Consider the following 20,050-nt stretch of genomic DNA (forward strand, 5'->3'; position numbering starts at 1 on the left):
TTGCTCTTACAAGTTGCACTTTGAAGACTTTCCCTCAGTGGATTGTTCATCAATACGATCCTAATTCAAGTCAGTAACCAAACATCAGTGCAGGTGTACACTCTGCCATCGACAAGGCTTCTAGCCTTCACCCCTGTGGCTCTGCTCTCCTTGCTCCAGCATCGGGGACTAGTTTCATTCAAGAACATATATACATGCTACCTGGCCATGGTCATGCACAACTTGGTCACCAAAGGTCTCATTGCTTTCCTCCTTGCTCTGGGCAGTGCAGCACTAAAGCTCGTGCTCTGTGCCAGCTGCTGGAAGGGAAGTTGGTGCTATCACTCTCTGCTTAGAAGGTGCAAGGGCTCTCCCATACATGCCAGAATCCTGCCAGCATGATGGTAGGTGGAGCCTCCCCAAATGCAGGGGAAGCTGGCTGGTAGAAGTTAGGCAGAGGTGGGAGATGGGAGATGTTGTCTCTCAGAGGATAAGCTGCTGTCAATCAGTGGTATCCTCCCCCTGTGCAAGGCAGAAACTCTTTAGTCCCTGCAGAGTTTGTAATTTCCCCATCTAGTGCCCTCCTCTGGTGTCTGTGACTGCCCCCAGGACTTGTCAGGCCATACCTGGAGTACCACGTTCACTTCTGGTCCCCAAAATTCCAAAAAGAAATGGAAAAACCGGAGAAGGTCCCAAGGAAGGCTATGACGGTGACCAAAGAACTGGAGAATCTGCCCTTTGAGGAATGACTGAAGGAGCTAGGTTTTTAGTTCCCAGGGAAGAGGAGGCTCAGGGTGGACCTTCTCACAGTATTCCAGTACTTAAAGAATGGCTACAAAGAGGATGGAGGTCCTCCTCTCTCTTCGCAAGGAGGTACATGGAGTGGAGAAGGGGTAACAGGTACAAGTTGCACCAGGAGAGATTTATCTCAACATAAGAAAGAAATTTTTTACAGTGAGAACAATCATTCACTGGAACAACCTCCTCAGGGATGCTCTCAAGATGCAGTTGGTTAGGATGTGAGGTAATGTCATCCAAGCTCCCTCTCACACAAATGGTTGGACAAGGTAGTCTTGCAAGGTTCTTTCCAACTTGGGCAGTTTTATGACTGGTTATTGTCCTGAAAACAGCATTTTTTAGACAAAGTTCTACTGTCTTCATGCTGGCATTATAAGCATTTACATTCATCTCCTGCTTCAACTTTGAGTAAAACCATCTCTTGCTTATGTATGTATTTTCTACAAATGGCAAATGGGAGCATTGGTCACGTGTTACGCAGCTATCTTCTTCTGAGATTGTGGGACTGGTGAGGGACACAGAGAAACTAGCTTAGGAGTCCTTAAGAACAGGCATTTTTCAAGCCCAGGAAAACACAGTCTTCTATACTTCAGGCACTTGATGCAGCTGAAAGTAATTGCTCCAGTGCTGAAAAACAAAATTGTTCTCTAGGGATGATAGTGTTCTTTAGTTAAAATCACAGGAAAATAAATAACTTACTTTTCTAAGAGAAAGCCAAAAATGTCATTTAGAGCAGAGCAATCATTCTTAAAAGGCAGCACTTGTCTGACACGGCTACAGAAACAGCACTCTTCTCAGGAAGGAGCTTCTCTGGTTATTATTGTAATTCGTGCAGGTCCAGCTGCCTTGCCAGCAGCATGCAGAGCAGCTTTAATCACAGCTTTAAACTAATGTGGCAGATATTTATGATAAGAACAGTGGTGTCAGCTGTGTCAAATGCTGTAAAGAAAACTCAAAACAATCAGCTTTCAGATTGATTAAAAACCCCTACATTTTCCTCTGAAAGTGCAGAGGTAATTTAAGAAAAAATTACAAAGAGCAAAATTAATTTAATCAAACTATTTCAATGATAAATTGCATCTGGGAAAGTCCCCTGGGGTTGCAAAGAACATATTTATATTGTCAGGTGTGTCAAAAGGAAGATTAGATGAAGACATTGTAATGGCAGGGGAGAAGCAGGGAAAATTCTTTCTCTCAGTTCTGTGTGGTTGGAGCATCCCAAAAGTGCCATCTCCAACCTGACATGGCCAAGTGAAGTCCCCTGCCTGCTTTCTGCCCTGCTCAGACTTAGACCAATGAGAACACTTGATTCCACAGAAAGACTCAAAACCAGCAAGAAGTCACTGAATAACTTACTCTTCCGAGTCTGCTCCAAAACCGGCAGCAATTCTGGGTGCAATTATAGGGCATCGTCTGGCATTGTCTGCCCTGCTGTGGGGCCAGACAACAGGGCCAACCTGTGGCTGTGCTTTGCTGTTGTATCATATCACCCCTCCTCTCACCACCTTGGTGCTGGTGGTCTGGGATCGCCCTGCTGTGGTGATGCTGGCAGGAACAGCCAGTTTCTGAGGGGTAGGATTACAGGGAGTGCACCTTCGTGAAGAAATACTTCTTGTTCCTCTGTGTTTGCTATGCAAAATTATAAGGCTAATATGCATCAGCTGAAGGTGGGGCTAAACCAATTTGGCTTATATAATATATGCAATGATAATCCATGTTAAAGAGTAAGCACATTAAAAATTATGGTTAGGGAGATGATCAGATGATCAGACAGCCCCATTCATTAATCTTAAATTAAAAAAAAAAAGCAAAACAAACCAAAAAACAAAAAAACAACCCAAACTCGTCTTCTTGCTCGTTTCTGTATTTTTAATGGCAAAATTAATATGGGGAAACAGAAAAATTAAACACTAAGGCCGATCACTTAGTGCCATGCATTAAATGTTATCATTCAAGAGTGTTGCACACAGAAGACAGCAAATATTGTAGATATGTCAGGGATGATTCAATGTTACTGAAATAACTCGAGAACATAAGCTCTCCTTTACCACTGTCAGAATAACTAGACGTGTTTGATTTAGTTCATGCTGCTGTGCTGTGTCGCTCTGCTTTTTCTGTTAACTCTTCAATTCAACCTTACAATTGGGAATTCAGATAACACAACCCTTCACTTCTGATCTTAGTTGAATACCAATGCCATAATTTTATGCTTCCTTGCTTTCTCTACTCCCTGACCTTTCATGTTTCCTGAGGGACATCTCATTTCCTCTAGCTTTCAAACACCTTAACACTTATTTCTTCATATTGGTGATACAATTAAGTACACATCCTTAATTGAGTTACAAGCAAATACATAGAATAATAACAGGGTGTTTATCTTTGTCAACCCTAGACAGGTAATTAAATAGTCTCCTTCACACTCTTCTAGGTAAACAGAACCCTTTAAACTGATATGCTGCCTTTACATAATGTCAATAGACTGTCTTCTTCTCTCCTCTGTTTAGATGGCCTTGTGTATTCAATAGAAAATGCAAATTTGCCTTACTTGAAACACAGCTGGAAATGAACCTAACACTCCTATTAATCTAGTTCCTCTGCTTCAAAGTACACTGAAGTAAAATAAAAAGTTACTTCTTTACTAGAGCTGACAGAACACGATTCCAGAGGTCACACCATGGATGCAAAGTCTGTTCAAATTTCTGGTGCAATACTTCCTGATATGTGCTTGGATTAAGCAGATATATATCAGCTAAGCAGAGCAGCACATCTTTGTCTGTGGTAAACTGATGTGGCTCTATTAAAGGTCAAAGGACCTGACTTCCATTAGCTGAGGACACAGGTGACCTGCCACTTGCATCTTGTCCCTTTGCCCTTTAGAGGCGGAGGAAACCCTCTGGTGTTCAGCAAGGTACTTATTGCCAAAGGCTCTGTTGAGGAGCAACTGAATTTCAAAACATTTATGTAAGGCTGTTGAAGAGGAATGGTCACATGCCAAAGGCTCCGAAGCACAGTCCGTTTGGATTTTGTAATCAACATGCCACTGGCTGAGCCTGCAACCCAATCTCGGATACACCAAGATGCAGAGGTCTGGCTTCAGCATATGCTTTTTTTTTTCTCTATTATTTCCTCTCTGCTCTCCCCGGGGTTTGGTACTTCTGCTACCTTTTCCATAGCATCACGTCCTCCTACCATTTTTAACTAGAGGCCCCAGGGATCTTAATACTCCTGAATTAAAAGATGTCCACACGTAGCACAGACTACACAGCCCTTTTGGCCGAAGGAACAGCCATTTTCCAGCTTATGGTTTCTGATGAAATCCAGTTACAAACATTGAGATGCACTCCAATTGAGTGCTGTGTGGATTATGGATCCTATTGTAAACAAGCCAGCTCATAGCAAGAAATGCAAGGAACATTTGCGCTGAAATCACTCCATCCTATTTTCCGCAAAATTACTCTTACACATATATCATTGCTCTGCTATACAGAAGAAAATACGTAGAGCATAAATATTGACATTTATATTGTTCATACTTTACATGCTAAAGAAGTCATTATTTTTTAAAAGCCTTCAATAAAGATGGCTGTTGGAAGGTTAAGAGAGGGAACAAACACCTTAGCAGTGCCACACAGTAGTTCTGTTTCCTTGGAGATCCCTTTTAATGTAGAAATAAATAAGAAAAGCTCATGGTTCCTAGTGACGTGCCTTTTTTACCTAGTCTTTTATACAGAAAAGAAGTATAAAAGAAGAATGTGGCAGTGCCTTGCCCCAGTGGTGACGTTATGTAGCCTTATGTCAGTGATACTTGGCTTTTAAAAGCTCCCTTGGGGAACGTGCACTTATTTGCAATTGAATTATACATAACAAATAATAATTTCCTACTGCTATTGTCATTCTTTTATTATACATCAATATCTCACCTTCACAAAAAGAGATTTGGAGAATTTTCAAATGCTCAGACAGAAAAACACTCACAAAACCACAAACCCAAAGCTGATCATATGGCTTGGATATACTGTAAGGTAAAAGCCTTGGGTGCCCAAAGACATGTTCAGATGCCAAACATCTCTTCTCAGAGATGTACAAATAAGTCCCTTGTTTTAAGTGTATGTCTGCATCACAAAAACAGAAAAGTTACAGGAGAGAAATAACATAGAAAAGAGCTTGATTGCCTTTGTTCTGGTGCAGCAGGCAGCCAGATGAGGGAATGCCAAAGGTGGAGCAAAGGAGACCAAAGGAACAGAGAGCAGTATCGTCAGTCCAGTACTACCTGGTACCATACTTGAACTCCAGATGGGGCCCGTGAAAGAAGACAATGGAAATAGTGAAACATCAGGACAGCAATGAGAAAGAGGAAAAGCCTGGGGAGACTGGAAGTACTCAGAAATGCTGCTGTGGCCAAAAAAGGAGCAAACAGGGCTGAGCCTGAGAGCCAGGAACTGTCAGGGAGAGAAAAACCCACACCAGATCTAGTAAGGTTTGCCCCCCACCAGATAGGGAAGCTTATTTTCTCTATTTATGACATCCGTTCATGCTTGCTTAGAGCAGAGCACAGTGAACTCTGATTCAGTGAGAACTAGAACTAACTGAGACCTGGCTGAAACACATACTTAAGCCACCTTTAATAGTGTGCCAAACACACTTTCAGCACAGGCCAATTCTCCTGAGCTGAGAAAGTTGGTACATGAACAAGGATCTTAGGGTCCCAGATACTAAAATTTACAATTATACTTTTCCCCTATTTGACCTATGTTTCTGTCCTTTTTTAATGAAGTTCAAGTTGTTCAGTTGTTTGAGACAAAAAACAGCTATGCAGGATCTATCACTGTTTGATCACACTGAATCCTGTAAGGAAAATTAAAAGTAGAAATCACCGGTGTGAAGTGACATGTAATTTGAACTGAAGCACGTTACTGCAATCTCATCTGTAGGGAGCCATAGGAAATGGATTTGCCAGACTACCTTAAAAATGACGGCTGTATTTTGAAATGTGGAGTTATTTTGAAGAGAACTAATTTTCAGTAGAGGGAGCTGCAGGATCAGGTCAGAATTAAAACACTGAATAGTAGTCACTGCAGTAAGGTAGATTAAAAAGTATTTATGTTAACATGCAGAATTATTAAACAGTGTACCAGAGAGTTTATTATCATAAAATTATTTAAACTTTAGAACTCTCAACTGTATCTTAGCATATGGAGAAACAAGTGATGCATATAACTGCATCTAAAGGCATTGTTTGAGGTTTTACTGAAAAATAATCTTCTCTTTTCCTGGATTATAGGCACTGACTTGTGATACAAAGACTCAAAAAGCAAAACAAAGCTATATTTCTTTCCTAATTGAAAGCTAGTGGCAATATTTCCAATATAGTAACTATAGACTGCAGGTTCAGAGAGTCAATCAGTGCATATGGGAGAGCAATAGGCAGTTATCTCTGCTGTCTCCATCCGCTCATATTTGTATGCAAAATAATCTGCTTCTACCCATAGGCAAATTTTCTCTAGATGTGTCATTTTCAAGAGTTATCCTTTACACTCAGCACAGACTGAGCCTTTTCCTCTAACACAGCTCTACCAAGGCAGGCCAGTCAGTGACATCTGTGCCATTCACAGATGTTTCATATTGCTCAGTGCTAGCAAGCCTTCTCTGTACTGACACCACTGTGATGGTAGTGTCAGCCAAGGTGGAAAAATAAGATCTTGACAGAGTCTTGAACAGAGAAAAATGAGGTTACAGCAAAATATTTGATGTTATTTACAAGTCTTGGTGTACATCCAAGAATCCAAACATGTCCTCCAGTGAACCTGTATGAAGAGGCCTTAAAAATAAATACAGCTTTGTTACAACTATTTCATCATGTCAAATTGCTCCCAAATATTCACAGGCACATATATGTTCAGCCCCTGCAACTCTGTTGCACAGCAGTTCACAGGCAGCAAGTCTATTTCAGACATTGTTAACACCATCTCTGCCATCTCCTCTATTTTGTATAAACTGTTTCATCTGTTTTATGGGTTGCTCCCAGTGTCACTTCTGCATTCTAGAAGCAAAGTGTGGCTTGTGTCAGAGCCATCAATTCACATCCTGATCCAAGGTCCTTTGCCAGGCATGGTCCATAGCAATGCTTCTGAGGACTACAGATCACCCCTGCTCACCTGTGTTGGCTGCACAGACATGGAGATATCCACCTCTTTTTCCTGGTACAGACCAGGCTTTCCAGCACACATTTCAACATGTATGAGAGACAACAATTGCACAGTCATCACCAAAGCCTACTCGTCTGCCAAAATGTCTGTAGCCGTAGCTCAAAGATAGCAGCAACCTCATTTCCAGATGGATATCTGATTACACCTTCACACGGCCCATAGACTGTTGTTACTGTCTAAGGCATCAGTAGAAAGGGCACTGCAGGGGTCACTGTAGCCTGATGTGAGTTTCCTAGTGTTTCTGAAGACAGCAGAGATGCATTCCCACTGGCTTCAGGAAAACACTAAAACCACAATAACTGTAGTTCCTTTCACCACTGCCTTTCATTAAGAGCGTAGGAAAGCATTTTCCACTCCACAGGAAGTTCTGGCTGTCACCGCTGCAGGATGTATGCTCTGTCCTGGAACTGAAAGGAAATCAAATATTGCTATTTGTGCTTTTAAATGGGAATAACATTGATTCCCTTAGCCCTCATCCATGCTAAGTGGAGAACAGAGTTCTGGTATCTCGGTAGCCTTTGTTCAAAGGTAGAAATCAGAATCCCTGATAGAAATCAATCTAAGCAGCTGTAGTCTCACACTCCCCTTGCACATGCAATGTAAGGTGTTTTGTGTCAGGTTCCTTCAGTAAGGGCAGGGTGAATCAACAACCCTTTCACTGCCTTTTTCCTCTTTTTCAGCTCCAGTGAAAACACTGAACACAGTCTACTTTGCTAATAAATTCCTGCTGTGCTTTCTCATAGCAGTGTTAGAGGACAGATTTACCCCAGACCAGTGAAATTTCCTTCAGCAGATGAAGGAAGGGCAGACAGTAATGTCCTTCAGTCCCAAACCTGAGCAATGCAATACAGTGCAGTATTTTGTTAAACTGGTGGTTAAGCTGGGATTGCTGAGCCTGCATAGCCACTGATATTTGGCTATTCCTCCTCACTGGATCGCTTTTCTGCAGCAGTTCATCCAGAGGGAGCATTACTGCCTGGTGTTCTTACCACACCAGTTTCAAGGTGGACACTTCTGAGCACAGGTGACAGCAAACCTGTGCTTCCTCCCCACCTCACCTTCCTCCAAGAGTCTGTAAACTCTTTTATGCAGGAAAAAAATACAAATTCTTCTGTTCACTCAAAGGTTTGCCTACCCACACAGGAGAACAGATAGTACTATCTGCTGTTCTGGAGAGAAAATATGCCTGTGTTTATTCTTTCCTGACCCTGCTACCAAAGTGTTGAGAATTTTCTGAAAACCTTTACTAGAAAATTGCAACCGCAGCAATACCCAGGTGTTCAGGTTTTGCTTGTTTTCCCTAGAAAATTCAAACACTATAAGACACAATGGAAACGGGAGGCTCCAACCATCTGAGAGCTACTTACGGGATTGATTTTTGGGATAGGGACAGGGCAGCATCTACCAGCAGAGTAATCCTCAGAGTAGTTGTGTCTGATAGATATTGCTGGGGGGAGATATCTACTTAAGATGCATCTATCAGAGCTTTAGACAGCATTATGTGAAAACATGGTATTTAGGAACTAAGAGTATCTGATTTGATTGAAGACTTTATGCAGATACTTATTCCTTTTTCAGAGCCACCAGCTCTCTTCTAGAAAGTCCCTTCTTTGGTGGTAAACAAAAATCAGCCTTAAGCAGTTTTTCTTGATATCAATAGGTGCTTGAATATTGTGGGTTTTTTTTCCTTCTCTGTCTGAACACTAGTACAGTTTAGGCAAAGAACAGAAGACTGAGAGGAAACAAAATAACTCAGGGAGGGAATTCCCTCAAAAGCAATGAGATGGTCTCTGTGCCCACCTGTACATACAGCAAGGGAGATTCAATTAAGTGAGTAACTAACTAAAAATCTTTAAGCAATCCATTCTGGTGGCTGATCTGCTTAGAAGATTATACATCACTGAAGGCTCAGAAGAACAGGTTGCACAAATGTGCCCCAGGAACCGCATAGGTGTTTCTGTAGGGAAGCATTTCCTGTGGGGACTTTCCCTGATGTTGCAAGGCCTATAGGGCAGACCCTTAGCTAAGGTGAGTTGCTATCCCACCACCTTAACTTTAGCAGCATTGAAACACTCACCCAGCATTTTTTCTTGCTGTCCAATCTCCTGTTTGCTGAAATACAGCTACTAAATATTAACATGAAAAATTATATTTGGTAGATTAAATTGAACAATCATTCATAATGTTGCACATTGCTACAGGAAACCATGAAGCTGCTTTTACAATTCTCCTTTAACAGCTATTCTATCAATGCTGCTATTATGGAAAAGTTTGTGAGTGGAAATACAGAAAGTGGCCCAACATTTTTTTAGTAATGTGTCTTTACAACAGTGATAAAGCTTTTATTCTATCAGTTGTAAATAGTCAAACTTCTAGCAATCTGCTCAAACCTTTAATGCTAGCTTTACTGTGCAGTTACAGTATAACACCAGGGCAACGCTTTCCAGCAAAATGAAAAAAAAATCTGTATTTTGTTTTCCTATTTCTTCTTTTTAATATTTGTTTTGCAGTTGCTCTCTTTCATACCTTCCAGAATTTTGATTTTTTAATTTGCATCACTTCTGTTATTCTTTCAATATTTTTCTTATATGAATTACTTTCCCCCTTATATTTTTCCTATTCTACACTACTGAGATACTAAAAAAAAAAAATTTAAAAATATTAATTTTTTTTTGTTGCTGGAGGATTCCTATGAAATAAGGCAGAAAATTGCACCTTTAATGAAGTAGCTACCAACAAGATTAAATCACTCTTTCAGACATGTAAGAGTCTTAAAGGAGCAAAAACTTTTTGAAGGCAACCTCATTGGCAATTTTGGTAGGTACATATTAGTAATCATTTATAAACAGTAGGAAATTGAATAAAAAAAATTGTTAATCCTCTCTGTTAATTGCAGAGGATTTGAAAGGCATGACTGAAGAATGAATGCCCCACCCACCCCCTTCTAATTAATGGGACTAGTCACTCATTAATTAAGAACATGCATAAGCCTTTGTTAAATGTACATCATGTGCATGGCAGCGGGTAAGACAGAAGTCTGGGAAGATTGTTGCTTAATTCTTGACAGAATTATTTACTGCAACTTAAATACCGGTTATAATCTATTAAATTACTTAACTCTCCTGTTGAAAATTTGAAATAAGAGCAATGTCACTAATGCAAATAAAAATGATGAATTCCTATTACTCATTTACTTCATAGGAATTAAGATAGGAGTTCTAGGGAAATGAATTCTGTGTTTAGTTCTGGGCCCCTCACTAGAAGAAGGACATATTGAGGTGCTGGAGTGTGTCCAGAGAATGGCAATGGAGCTGGTGAAGGGTCTGGAGCACAGGTCTGATGAGGAGCAGCTGAGAGAGCTGGAGTTGTTTAGCCTGAAGAAAAAGAGGCTCAGAGGAGACCTTATTACTCTCTACAGATACCTGAAAGAAGGTTGTAACCAGCTGGGGATCAGTCTCGTCTTCCATGTAACAAGCAACAGGACAAGAGGAAATAGATGAAATGGTCTCAAGTTGAGGCCAAGATGAATTTTAGGCTCAAGATGATCTTTCAAATCCCTTCCAATATAAGTTTCTATGAAGCTGTGTCAGGGCTACATTCAATATTAGGACAAATGTCTTCATGGAAAGGGTTTTCAAGCCCTGGAACAGCCTGCCCAAGGAAGCGGTTGGAGGTATTTAAAAGACCTGTAGATATGGCACTTAGGGACATGGTTTAGTGGTGGACTTGGCAGTGTTGGATTAAGAGTTGGACTTAAAGGACTTCAAGGTCTTTTCCAACCTAAACAGTTCTAAGATTCTATTATTCTAATACTTTAATTGCAAGACAGGTGTTTGTAGAAATTTCCGATTCCACACCACTCTCAGGACATGGTGAGAAATGTTGAAAAGCTCATGGGTCAAGCTAAGGACAGGGATGTCTCTCAGCAGTTATAGTCCAGGGCAAAACAAAGTCAATCTGGAGATTAATTTATTGCTAATTAATACCAGAGTAAGATAGAAATAGAAACAAAACTAAACCCATCACCTCCCACTCCCCCATCTTCCTCTTTTGCTCAACTTTACTTCTGACTCTTCTACCTCTTCTCCCCACCTTGAACAGTGCAGGGGAATGGGAAATATGGGAAATGGGGGTTCTTAGTGAGTTCATAATACTTTCTCCCACTTCTTCCTCCTTCCTCAGGAGGGAAGGGTCCCCCATGGGCCACATTTCCTGCCAGAAATATCCTCTCCACGGCTGCAGGTTCTGCCAGGAAACTCACTCCAGCATAGGCTCTCCATGGGCTGCAGCTTCTCTCAGGGCACACTCACCTGCTCCATTGTGTGGTCCTTTATGGGCTGCAGGTGGATCTCTGCTTCCTATGGACCTCCGTGGGCTGCAGCGGCACAGCTGCCTCACCATGGTCTTCACCATGGGCTGCAGGATGTTTATTTTCCCCTCACTCCTACCACGACTGCTGAGCAGCGTTTTTTACCTTTCTTAAATGTGATATCACAGATGTGCTAGCAAAGTTATCCCATCAGCTCAGCTTTGGCCAGTTGCAGGTCCATCTTGGAGCTGGCTGGGGAACTGACTCTGATATGGGGGCAGCTTCTGTTGTCTTCTTCCAGAAGTCACCCTTGCAGCCCTCCTGGCCACCAAAACCTTGCCATGTAAAACCAATACACTTCAAAACTAGAAATCTCTACGGTGCTGAAAAACATTTGCCTTCTGTGTCCATTTTTTATCTACAATGAACATGTTTTATTTCTGTAGTAATTACTGCAACAAAATTCTAAACCCACTACCTACTTACCACGTACTATTTATAGTATAATACATATTTCATGCTTCTTAGAATAGAAGTTTCCTTTCACTTTTTGTAATTTAGATTTTCCCACAATAATAACTCTAAATATCTGCATTATATCTAAGTTTCTTCTCCCCCTTTCCATCTTTAGTTTACCTTGGTAGAGTTGCTTAGTTTTAGGCCAAGTCCTGCTTCAGTTTCCTTCACTCTCAATGTTTGTTCACACTCACAATTGCCACAAAGCTGTGGTCAACCCAAACGGAAGGTTATGAATTGCTCCACCTGGTTTGATCTGCCCACATTGGTTACACTGAGCACTCTACTGCCAGATTTCTGTCAAACAAAGTGAGGTATCTTTTCCAAATAAAGTTGTGAAAAGAAGAAAACCACTGTATTGTTGTACAATGCTGTTTTATTTTTTCAATGAAATGCCCTAGCATCATAAAACAACACATTTTCTAATCTTGAAGCCAGCAAGATTGGGAAAAAAGAAAAATCAAAGTTGGTTTTCCTATACATAATTTCCATACTGAGACTACATTCAGAGCAAAAAAACAAACCCCTAGAATTATAATGTAAGCAGACATTACTTCCCCAGCTCTTTTCTTAAAAATAAACTGGACATGTCATACAAGTCACATATGGTGCTTTGCTAGGTTAATATGCTACAAATAGATTCATTCAAATGCAACTATGCAGCTTTTCTATTACCTAAGACTTTTAAATTTGATTATGTTGCAATACCTTTATTATTTACTTCACACTTCTTTACCGTAATACAGAATTATACTTTCTCCTCGTTTTCTGATGGCTTTTCCTCAGAAAGGAGGCCTTCAGTATGGCATTCTTTGGAAACATGAAGCGCTCAGTTTCAGATACTATAATATTCAAAGCATTTCAATATACATTCACTATGAGATTAAGTCTCCATTTTTCAATTAAGGGTCTCATGATTTGCTAGTAAACTAATGGAAAAGGTTGGTTTATATTGACTGCTGTTCTCAGACAGGAGAACGTGCTCTGGGAAAGCTGCAATGCCTCATAAACATCCTCACTGTTGGTAACCTGAGCGTGCACCATCATATCCTGCACAAGAATTACAGTAATTTGAAGTCTGGGTTCTCTCACAATATTCATGGATAAACCACAATAACTGTAGAAATTTTTTAACAAATGACACTTTCAAAAAATATTTACATTTGTAGAATGGCATGATTTCATTTTCAGTGGGGTTCTTCGTTTAAAAGTACTATTTCATTTATTAAACATGGCTTTAAAAATACAGTATACATAACACCTATGTCAAATGTCTGAAAAACATTGGATGAGTCAGCATTTCAAATAATTGCATTAATATGAAAGGAAAGAGCAGTAGTTTTTGAAAGCATTCAAGTATTTCCCTGAAATACTATATAACAAAAAACAGATCCTAAACTTTATATGATTGTACGTGAGGCAAATATAATTTGCAAATGCTTTTTGTCATATAGAGCAGTATGAGTAATACCTGTAGCAAAGATATAGCACACGATTTCAATGTTACACAAAACTGGAATGTAAATAATGTCAATAGAAAAAAATAGCCTGCCATTTATAACAGTTTTCAAGTGCTTCAGTAATAAAATGACCAATTACTATGGCTTACACAGACCAAATATATAAGAGACATGAAACTAATACAATCTGGATGACAGAAGTACCAATAAATATATATGAATACAGAATCATTAGCTGTTCAGATGCAAAAAAACCCACAGATGTAGTTAAGTTTTAGAGAGAACTTTAAAGAATACTTAAAACAAAAAAAAAAAGAAGAGAACAAGGGCTAACCTCTGATCCTCAAACAGGAATAAGCCTGTATAAGATGATCAAAATTTAGCCCCAAGCCTAAACACAAAACATGTATGTGCCACAATACACAAAACCATACACAATTTAAATAATCACTCCACAGCTCTATATGACAGTCTAATGTTTTTGTAATAAAAACAAATTAGCACAGTGAATTCAATATTTATCAGATGCCAGTTTCTTCCCTTGACTTCGCAAAACAAATTATTTTGTTTCATATTTAGTTAAATAAACATTTCAAAGACTTTCCATCATCAAATCCTATTTCTAAACTTTACATTTCAACACCTTATATATTCTACTCTATATGGAGTAGAATGTCCAAAGAATTGTGTATTGAAAAGAGAAGCTTTTCATATGTTAATGTTAGATATTTAAAAAAAAAATAAAACTTGCTGGTGTTTGAGAAGTTATTTATGTTTTCCTTTGCCTGTGCCTTCTTGATATTATATTATATAAATATTACTGCAAGTTGCTTGCAAGATCACTTTGTGGTATTTGGTATCATCCAAACAGTCATAAAACCCTTTATAATCCCAAAAAGCATGATGCAAGCAAGCCTTCATAAAGGGAATATATAGGATGAGGTGTGACCTGTATACAGTTGTGCTTTTATTTTTCAAAGTATTTGCACACTCTTATTGTTATTACTTAAAGCCAGGAATGTGTGTTTGAATTGCATTGATAAGTTGCAAGGTATTGTCAGAATTACAAAATGAAAGATATTAATAAAAAAAAAAAAAAGGATGCAAATGACAACACTGTTGTCCAGCATTTAAGCCACATGCAACTATATAACACTCCCAGCAGAAAACATCTTCTCAAACACTGAAAATGTCGTCTTGATGCCAATGGAAAGTCCAATGTTTTATAACACTTAGATATTATTGCAACACAATTGCTAAATTAGCTCTCTAGAGAAGCACAGAGAATTTATCAGTCATCATGAATACATAGATATAGGCTAATCCTCTCTTTTCTAACATAACTTAGATTAATTGCTCCAAGATATATTTTAATGATTACAATGGTTTTTAAAAAAATGACACAATGCAGTAAGACGTCTAAAATTATACTGAAGCCATAAAAAAAAAAAAAAATCTAGAAGTTTAAAATACTTGTCAATTTGACTAAAATGTGTATTTACTCAATTTCCTTGAGCTTTTATTTTTTCTTTTCCCCACTGGAGGAACAATGTCTATAGTAATTGTTCAGCACTGCTCTGTCTGTAGGCAGCTTCATCTTTATAGTTTTCCTCGATTCCCCTTGCAAATAGTTTCATTAACTGGCAGTGAACCCTGAAAAACATGGAAATCGATTAGAAACAACTAAATGGGTACTACATGTTTCATTCTAATAATTTAATCAAATAATACATTCATTTCAAGCAATTGCACAAAGTTCCTTACTCCAGACTACAGAAACCACATTTCCATTCTTGATGCAATCCTCCCCTTTGTGTATCCTTATTTACTACTCTTGCCCACACAAAAAGTTCTATGGGAACTTAGACGAGCCGACCTTTTACAACATTATTTATAAAAATCACTTTTGAACTGCTAAGTGATTATGTTTTGAAGGAACACACTTGCATGTAAATATTATGGTTTTGGTTCTCTTCATTCTAAAAACAACAAACAAAAACAAGCAGCCAAAACTAATCTAAACAAACAAAAAAAAACCTTCAAATGTCACAAATTTCAAATTTGATTATGTGCACAACTGCAAAATTCTTTCACCATGTTCAAAGAGTGGAAATAAGACTCTGTGCTGTGTGTCAAAACACACTGAGGCATACTCAGTATTTCTGTAAGACAAAGACGCTTACTTAAGCTGAATAAGAAAAGCTACTGCTCAATGAGGCACTCCACTAATTCAAACTGAATCCTCCCAACACCACCTTCACTTTCAGCACTTCAAGTACATAATACCAGTTCCTAAGTAGTAAGTGTGACTTCAAAGGCAAGGCCATCTATCTCACTCAGACTCATCATTTACAACATATATGTGGCTGCAGTATTCTTTGGAGAGGATTCAAAAAGGTAACAAAAAAATTTGAGTTTATTATCAGAAGACTCAAATTTGCTATGCACAGGCACCTTTTATGGATGGCTTTATGAGCATTTCTAAAATCAGTGAGAAGGCTTAATTTGTTCTGCTATACACAGAGAAAAATCAAAGCTTACCTCACTTCAATTGCTGAACTATCCAGAGTTTCTCCATCACAATTCCAGGTGCTATTAACAATATTACAGCAACAGGCTGGATGATCTCTGCAGAACTGGCCAAAACGTTTCTTTCCTATGTCCATGACATTGCTTTCATTGTCTTCTGAAAGCTTTGATGTGAATTGAAAATTCTTCACCCGATAAACATCTACAAATGGGAAGTCAAACTACAGAAAAAAAAAAAAAAGGCAAGTCAGGCAATTACAATTAAATACACCTGATGTGTAAATCAACTCAGCACGCAGCGTTTTATATTCAAGAAAAGTCTGTCCACTCCAATTTTCTAGAGGTTACCTGAGGCATAGTGTGATTTTTGTTTTTGAAAAACCACACAATTGAAATACAATAAAGCCAAAATGGAACTCTACTTCTCAGTGGTCCTCCTCAAGCAGCTGCAATACTGCCACTTTATAGATAACCAGGTAGCAGGTTCTAAGATTATGAGTAAATGGAATATAAAAAATATTTAAAATAACCTATAATAAACATTATAAAATTATATCAAAGTAAAAAGGTTTAGATTGTATCTCTGTGCCTTCCTCAGGACTTGTCCTTAAGACACATGGGCTTTTATGAAAGTCTTCTGTCTTTGCATTTGGAACAATGCTCTGACAGTGAGAACTGTGATCAAATCACAGAGCTGGGGGTACATGGAAATAAGAATAGAGGGCAATATTATTAAATTCCAACAAAATAAAAATAGTTTTACTAGTTAATTCAGCTAGAAAAAGCAGGTCAAATAAAAGATTGACTGCAATTAAAAGAGGCTGCAGATTTACACTACAATATCGTACAAATGCTTTAAAACAAGACTCATAAATTAAAGGGACAATCAAATTAGAGGGTTGCTCCACCTTCCCTGAAAGCAACTTAAGTGATATGGACTTAAATATTTAGTAAGCAGTAATGAACAGAGACAGGTCATTTAGCAAAGGCAATGGAGTATGTCTGTGTGTGTCTACGGGAAGGGGATGGCAAGGAAGCAAAAGCGAACAAAGAAACTGTTTACCCATAAACCAGTCTGTATTGACATACAGTCACCCTTTTCTTCCTTTATCTTTTCATATTTCCTTAAGTGTCGGAAAAGGATACTTTCATGATGGACACTAACCTGACATAAGGATATATGTACAACTCTGCATTTAATCCAGCATAACCCAAGAGAAACCTGAAGCACTGGAAAATGAATGGCCATAGTGACAATCAGAAAAAGCAGAGTTGGAGGGACCTTCCCTCAACTTTTAACCATAGACAAACTGTGAAGATGTCAAACTCCATGCTTGCAAGCAGTGGTTCATGGATGCAAGGCTCACTGAGCACTGTGCTTGTCCAAACAGCTCAGGTGCAAAAGCTGGTACCCATGGCTGCAGAGAGTCACCTGTACATGCTCTCATGTCTCAAGCCCAAGCAGAATGTACTTCCTTGATAAATGTTATAGCCAGTTTGAAAGGTAGCCAGGGATGGCTTCAAATGGTCGAAAACATCAAGAGAACGATTAGTGAGGAGTGAAGGGAAGAAAAGGAGGAAGGAGGTATATATATACACAGTGTCCCATGGTAATGAGGAAATAAAGGAAAAAGAATCTACACTAATTCTTCTACAGAGCATCATAAACATGTGAGATTTGTTACTGCTTATATGCACTAGATATGTCATTAGTCCATTGTTCAGGTAATTTCCAGAACATGCTAATGACACCAGGTTGTGGCAAATATTAAATGTGTGTATTCACAGCCACAGCTCTGGTTTCAACAGATACAACAATCCAAAGCAGTGATTAATCTTCTGACAGCTACAACATATGCAAGAAATAATTGTGAAGCTGAATGCATAAAGCTCATAGTCTGGTCACATACATATAGTAAAATTCTGCTAAAAGCCTGCAGTTTGCAATCAAACTGCAGTTCCGGTAACTGTCTTCTAAATCACATTTTTACACAGTTTACAAAAGTGATTTATTATTCCTTACCACATCTACCTCAGCTATGTCATGCTGTGCGTAGTTTTTCATGCTGTGAGTAGTTTTTCATGACAACTACATGGGGGCACAGTTGTGATAACTTTAAATATTGTCCAAAGAGCAAATACATGGAAAATGTTAGAAAATCGAATTCAGTTGGCAAAAATGGAATTTTGTTAGAATGCCATGGCTGAAGACTTGACTTGGGTAAAATGTTTGGACTGTCTTTTTTTTTATGATACACATGCTAAGATTATGTATCCCAAAATGTATAAATTTAAAAAACCAACCAAACAAACCTGCTTTCTAGATTATATTTTTCTCATATAAAATTATCAATATTTATAACCTAGATGGGCTCTGTAGAATTCACTGTCAAAGGGAATACACACCTGATCATCTTGATTTGTATGTCTGACAAGATACCGTAGAAAATCAAACCTGGAGCATTTACGAACTAGAATGAGATCTGCTGAACCATCTGCCAAATGAGCTGCTGGTGAAAGACCTTTTGGACTTCGTGGACAGGCACAGCTCATATTTACTGCATTGATGGCTAGAAATTTCCCTTTAATAACCCTCCATTCTTCTTCACCTTCTGAAACACATCAATAAAGACATGGATATAGGTTGTCATTTGATCTATTCACAAGAACACTAAAAAGCAATCATTACTGGCAACCTAAAGTTTTTACTAGGCATATTCACATCCTATCAATGAACATCTAAAGTAAACTACATTTGAAAAAATATATACACTTTTCACATATAAGCGGAGAAAGTTGCTTTCTTCCCTTCCTAGAGGTTTTTGAGGCATATTAACTGTTACGGACTTGGAAATCTAACATTATTCAGTTCCCCGCATTTGAGGAACTTACAGCAATTTTCAAGGCACCTTTTTGATGGGACTATAGATGATGTTTATGCTACATATTCCATGTCCTGAAATTCTGGTATTACTTACTCTCTCAGTTTTAGGAACATCACATTTACTTTAGAGGACCATTATTACAATTGTCTAGGTTATTTTGAACCTAAAGTCTACTATGCATTCATTTTGAATGTTCCAAGCTTTGTACATCAGAAAAAAAAAAAAAAAAAAAGAAAAAAAAATTGTTTGCAAAGTATGCTGTAGTTAGTCTTCATTCTTTGAACTTCTCTCACTTCCTGGAATTTTTATTCGGCAAAACTTCTTATTACCCACTCCTTAGTAACAGAACCAAGAAAAACAGAATTCCAGGAAAAAGACAGTAAGATTATAATGCAACAATAGACTTGTCAACTTGAATACAGAAAACTTTATTTTTTTTTTTCCATCTAGACTATCCTCTCTATTTCCGGAGAAACAAATCAGAAATAGTAGGGGGAAAAAAAAAAAAAAGGCAGCTTTTAAATTCAACATTTTCACATCATTTGCAACAGCGGTTTTTAGTATTGCTTGCTTTACTGCTGATCTTTTTATGTTGCTTTCAAATAGGACATTACCAAAAGAAATAATTTCAATTAGATTCAAAACATGTATCTTAAGAGAGATGGGAAAGACTTAAATGTTAGACTACAGAATGACTTTGTTCAGGCTGCAGGTAAATGACAAGACCCTGCTGTGAGATGAAGGTAAGTGAACAGAACATAAGAAACTACTGGAACTGAAAACAACAGGCATTTTCTGATACACAAATAACAAAATGAAAACAACACACTTTACTGATAAATCTGTTTGTTGTTTATCTGAGAAGCACTAGTAATTTAGTCATAAGTGTGTCTAGATACGTATTACCTTTTGAAGTATGCTCACTGTAATAAATAAGTCTCCCTTAAGGTCTGCTTAGGGTAGAATGCTTATATATGTTACTGTAATAGATGGTTTTCACCTGCTAGAAAAATACCCTTCAGTATAAATTTCAGCACGTTACTCAAAAAAATCCTACACTGTTCAAGTAAGAACAAAGTCAGGGTATTTGTCATATTTTCAATGACCAACTGTTTTCATTTCTGCGGGATGCATCACTGTAATAGCACAAACTATTTGCTCAAAATATCTTTCCTACAATAGTGCAATCAAAAGCAGGGAGTGCATAAACGGCACTCATTTCAACTGCCTATTGTGTACATATGCTCCAAGTAGCTGAAATCAGCATAAAGTACTAACACCCAAGGTTTACTCAGCACATGCACACAAGACTTCTACACAATACAAGGAAACGTGTTCAGTGACAGCCAAGCAAGCATCCTTCTCAAC

The 20,050-nt window shown here is 38.4% G+C and overlaps 1 protein-coding gene across 3 annotated transcripts in view; it reads right to left on the bottom strand.

Annotated features, from left to right (window-relative positions):
* Positions 1 to 12,168: 12,168 nt before the first annotated feature.
* Positions 12,169 to 20,050, bottom strand: part of CERK (ceramide kinase) — a 43,399-nt gene continuing 35,517 nt past the window's right edge. For all 3 annotated transcript variants that reach the window (XM_027892142.1, XM_027892144.1, XM_027892143.1), the window contains exons 11-13: positions 18,204 to 18,409; positions 15,810 to 16,018; positions 12,169 to 14,921 (exon numbers count right to left, since the gene is read on the bottom strand). In XM_027892142.1, the coding sequence (XP_027747943.1) occupies positions 14,822 to 14,921; positions 15,810 to 16,018; positions 18,204 to 18,409 (515 nt within the window). In that variant the 3' untranslated portion in view covers positions 12,169 to 14,821. The remainder of the gene's footprint in view (positions 14,922 to 15,809; positions 16,019 to 18,203; positions 18,410 to 20,050) is intronic.

The sequence above is a fragment of the Empidonax traillii genome, unplaced genomic scaffold, assembly GCF_003031625.1.
Source record: "Empidonax traillii isolate 1590-97213 ecotype Southwest subspecies unplaced genomic scaffold, ASM303162v1 scaffold339:size995844, whole genome shotgun sequence".
NCBI classification, from domain to species: Eukaryota; Metazoa; Chordata; class Aves; order Passeriformes; family Tyrannidae; genus Empidonax; species Empidonax traillii.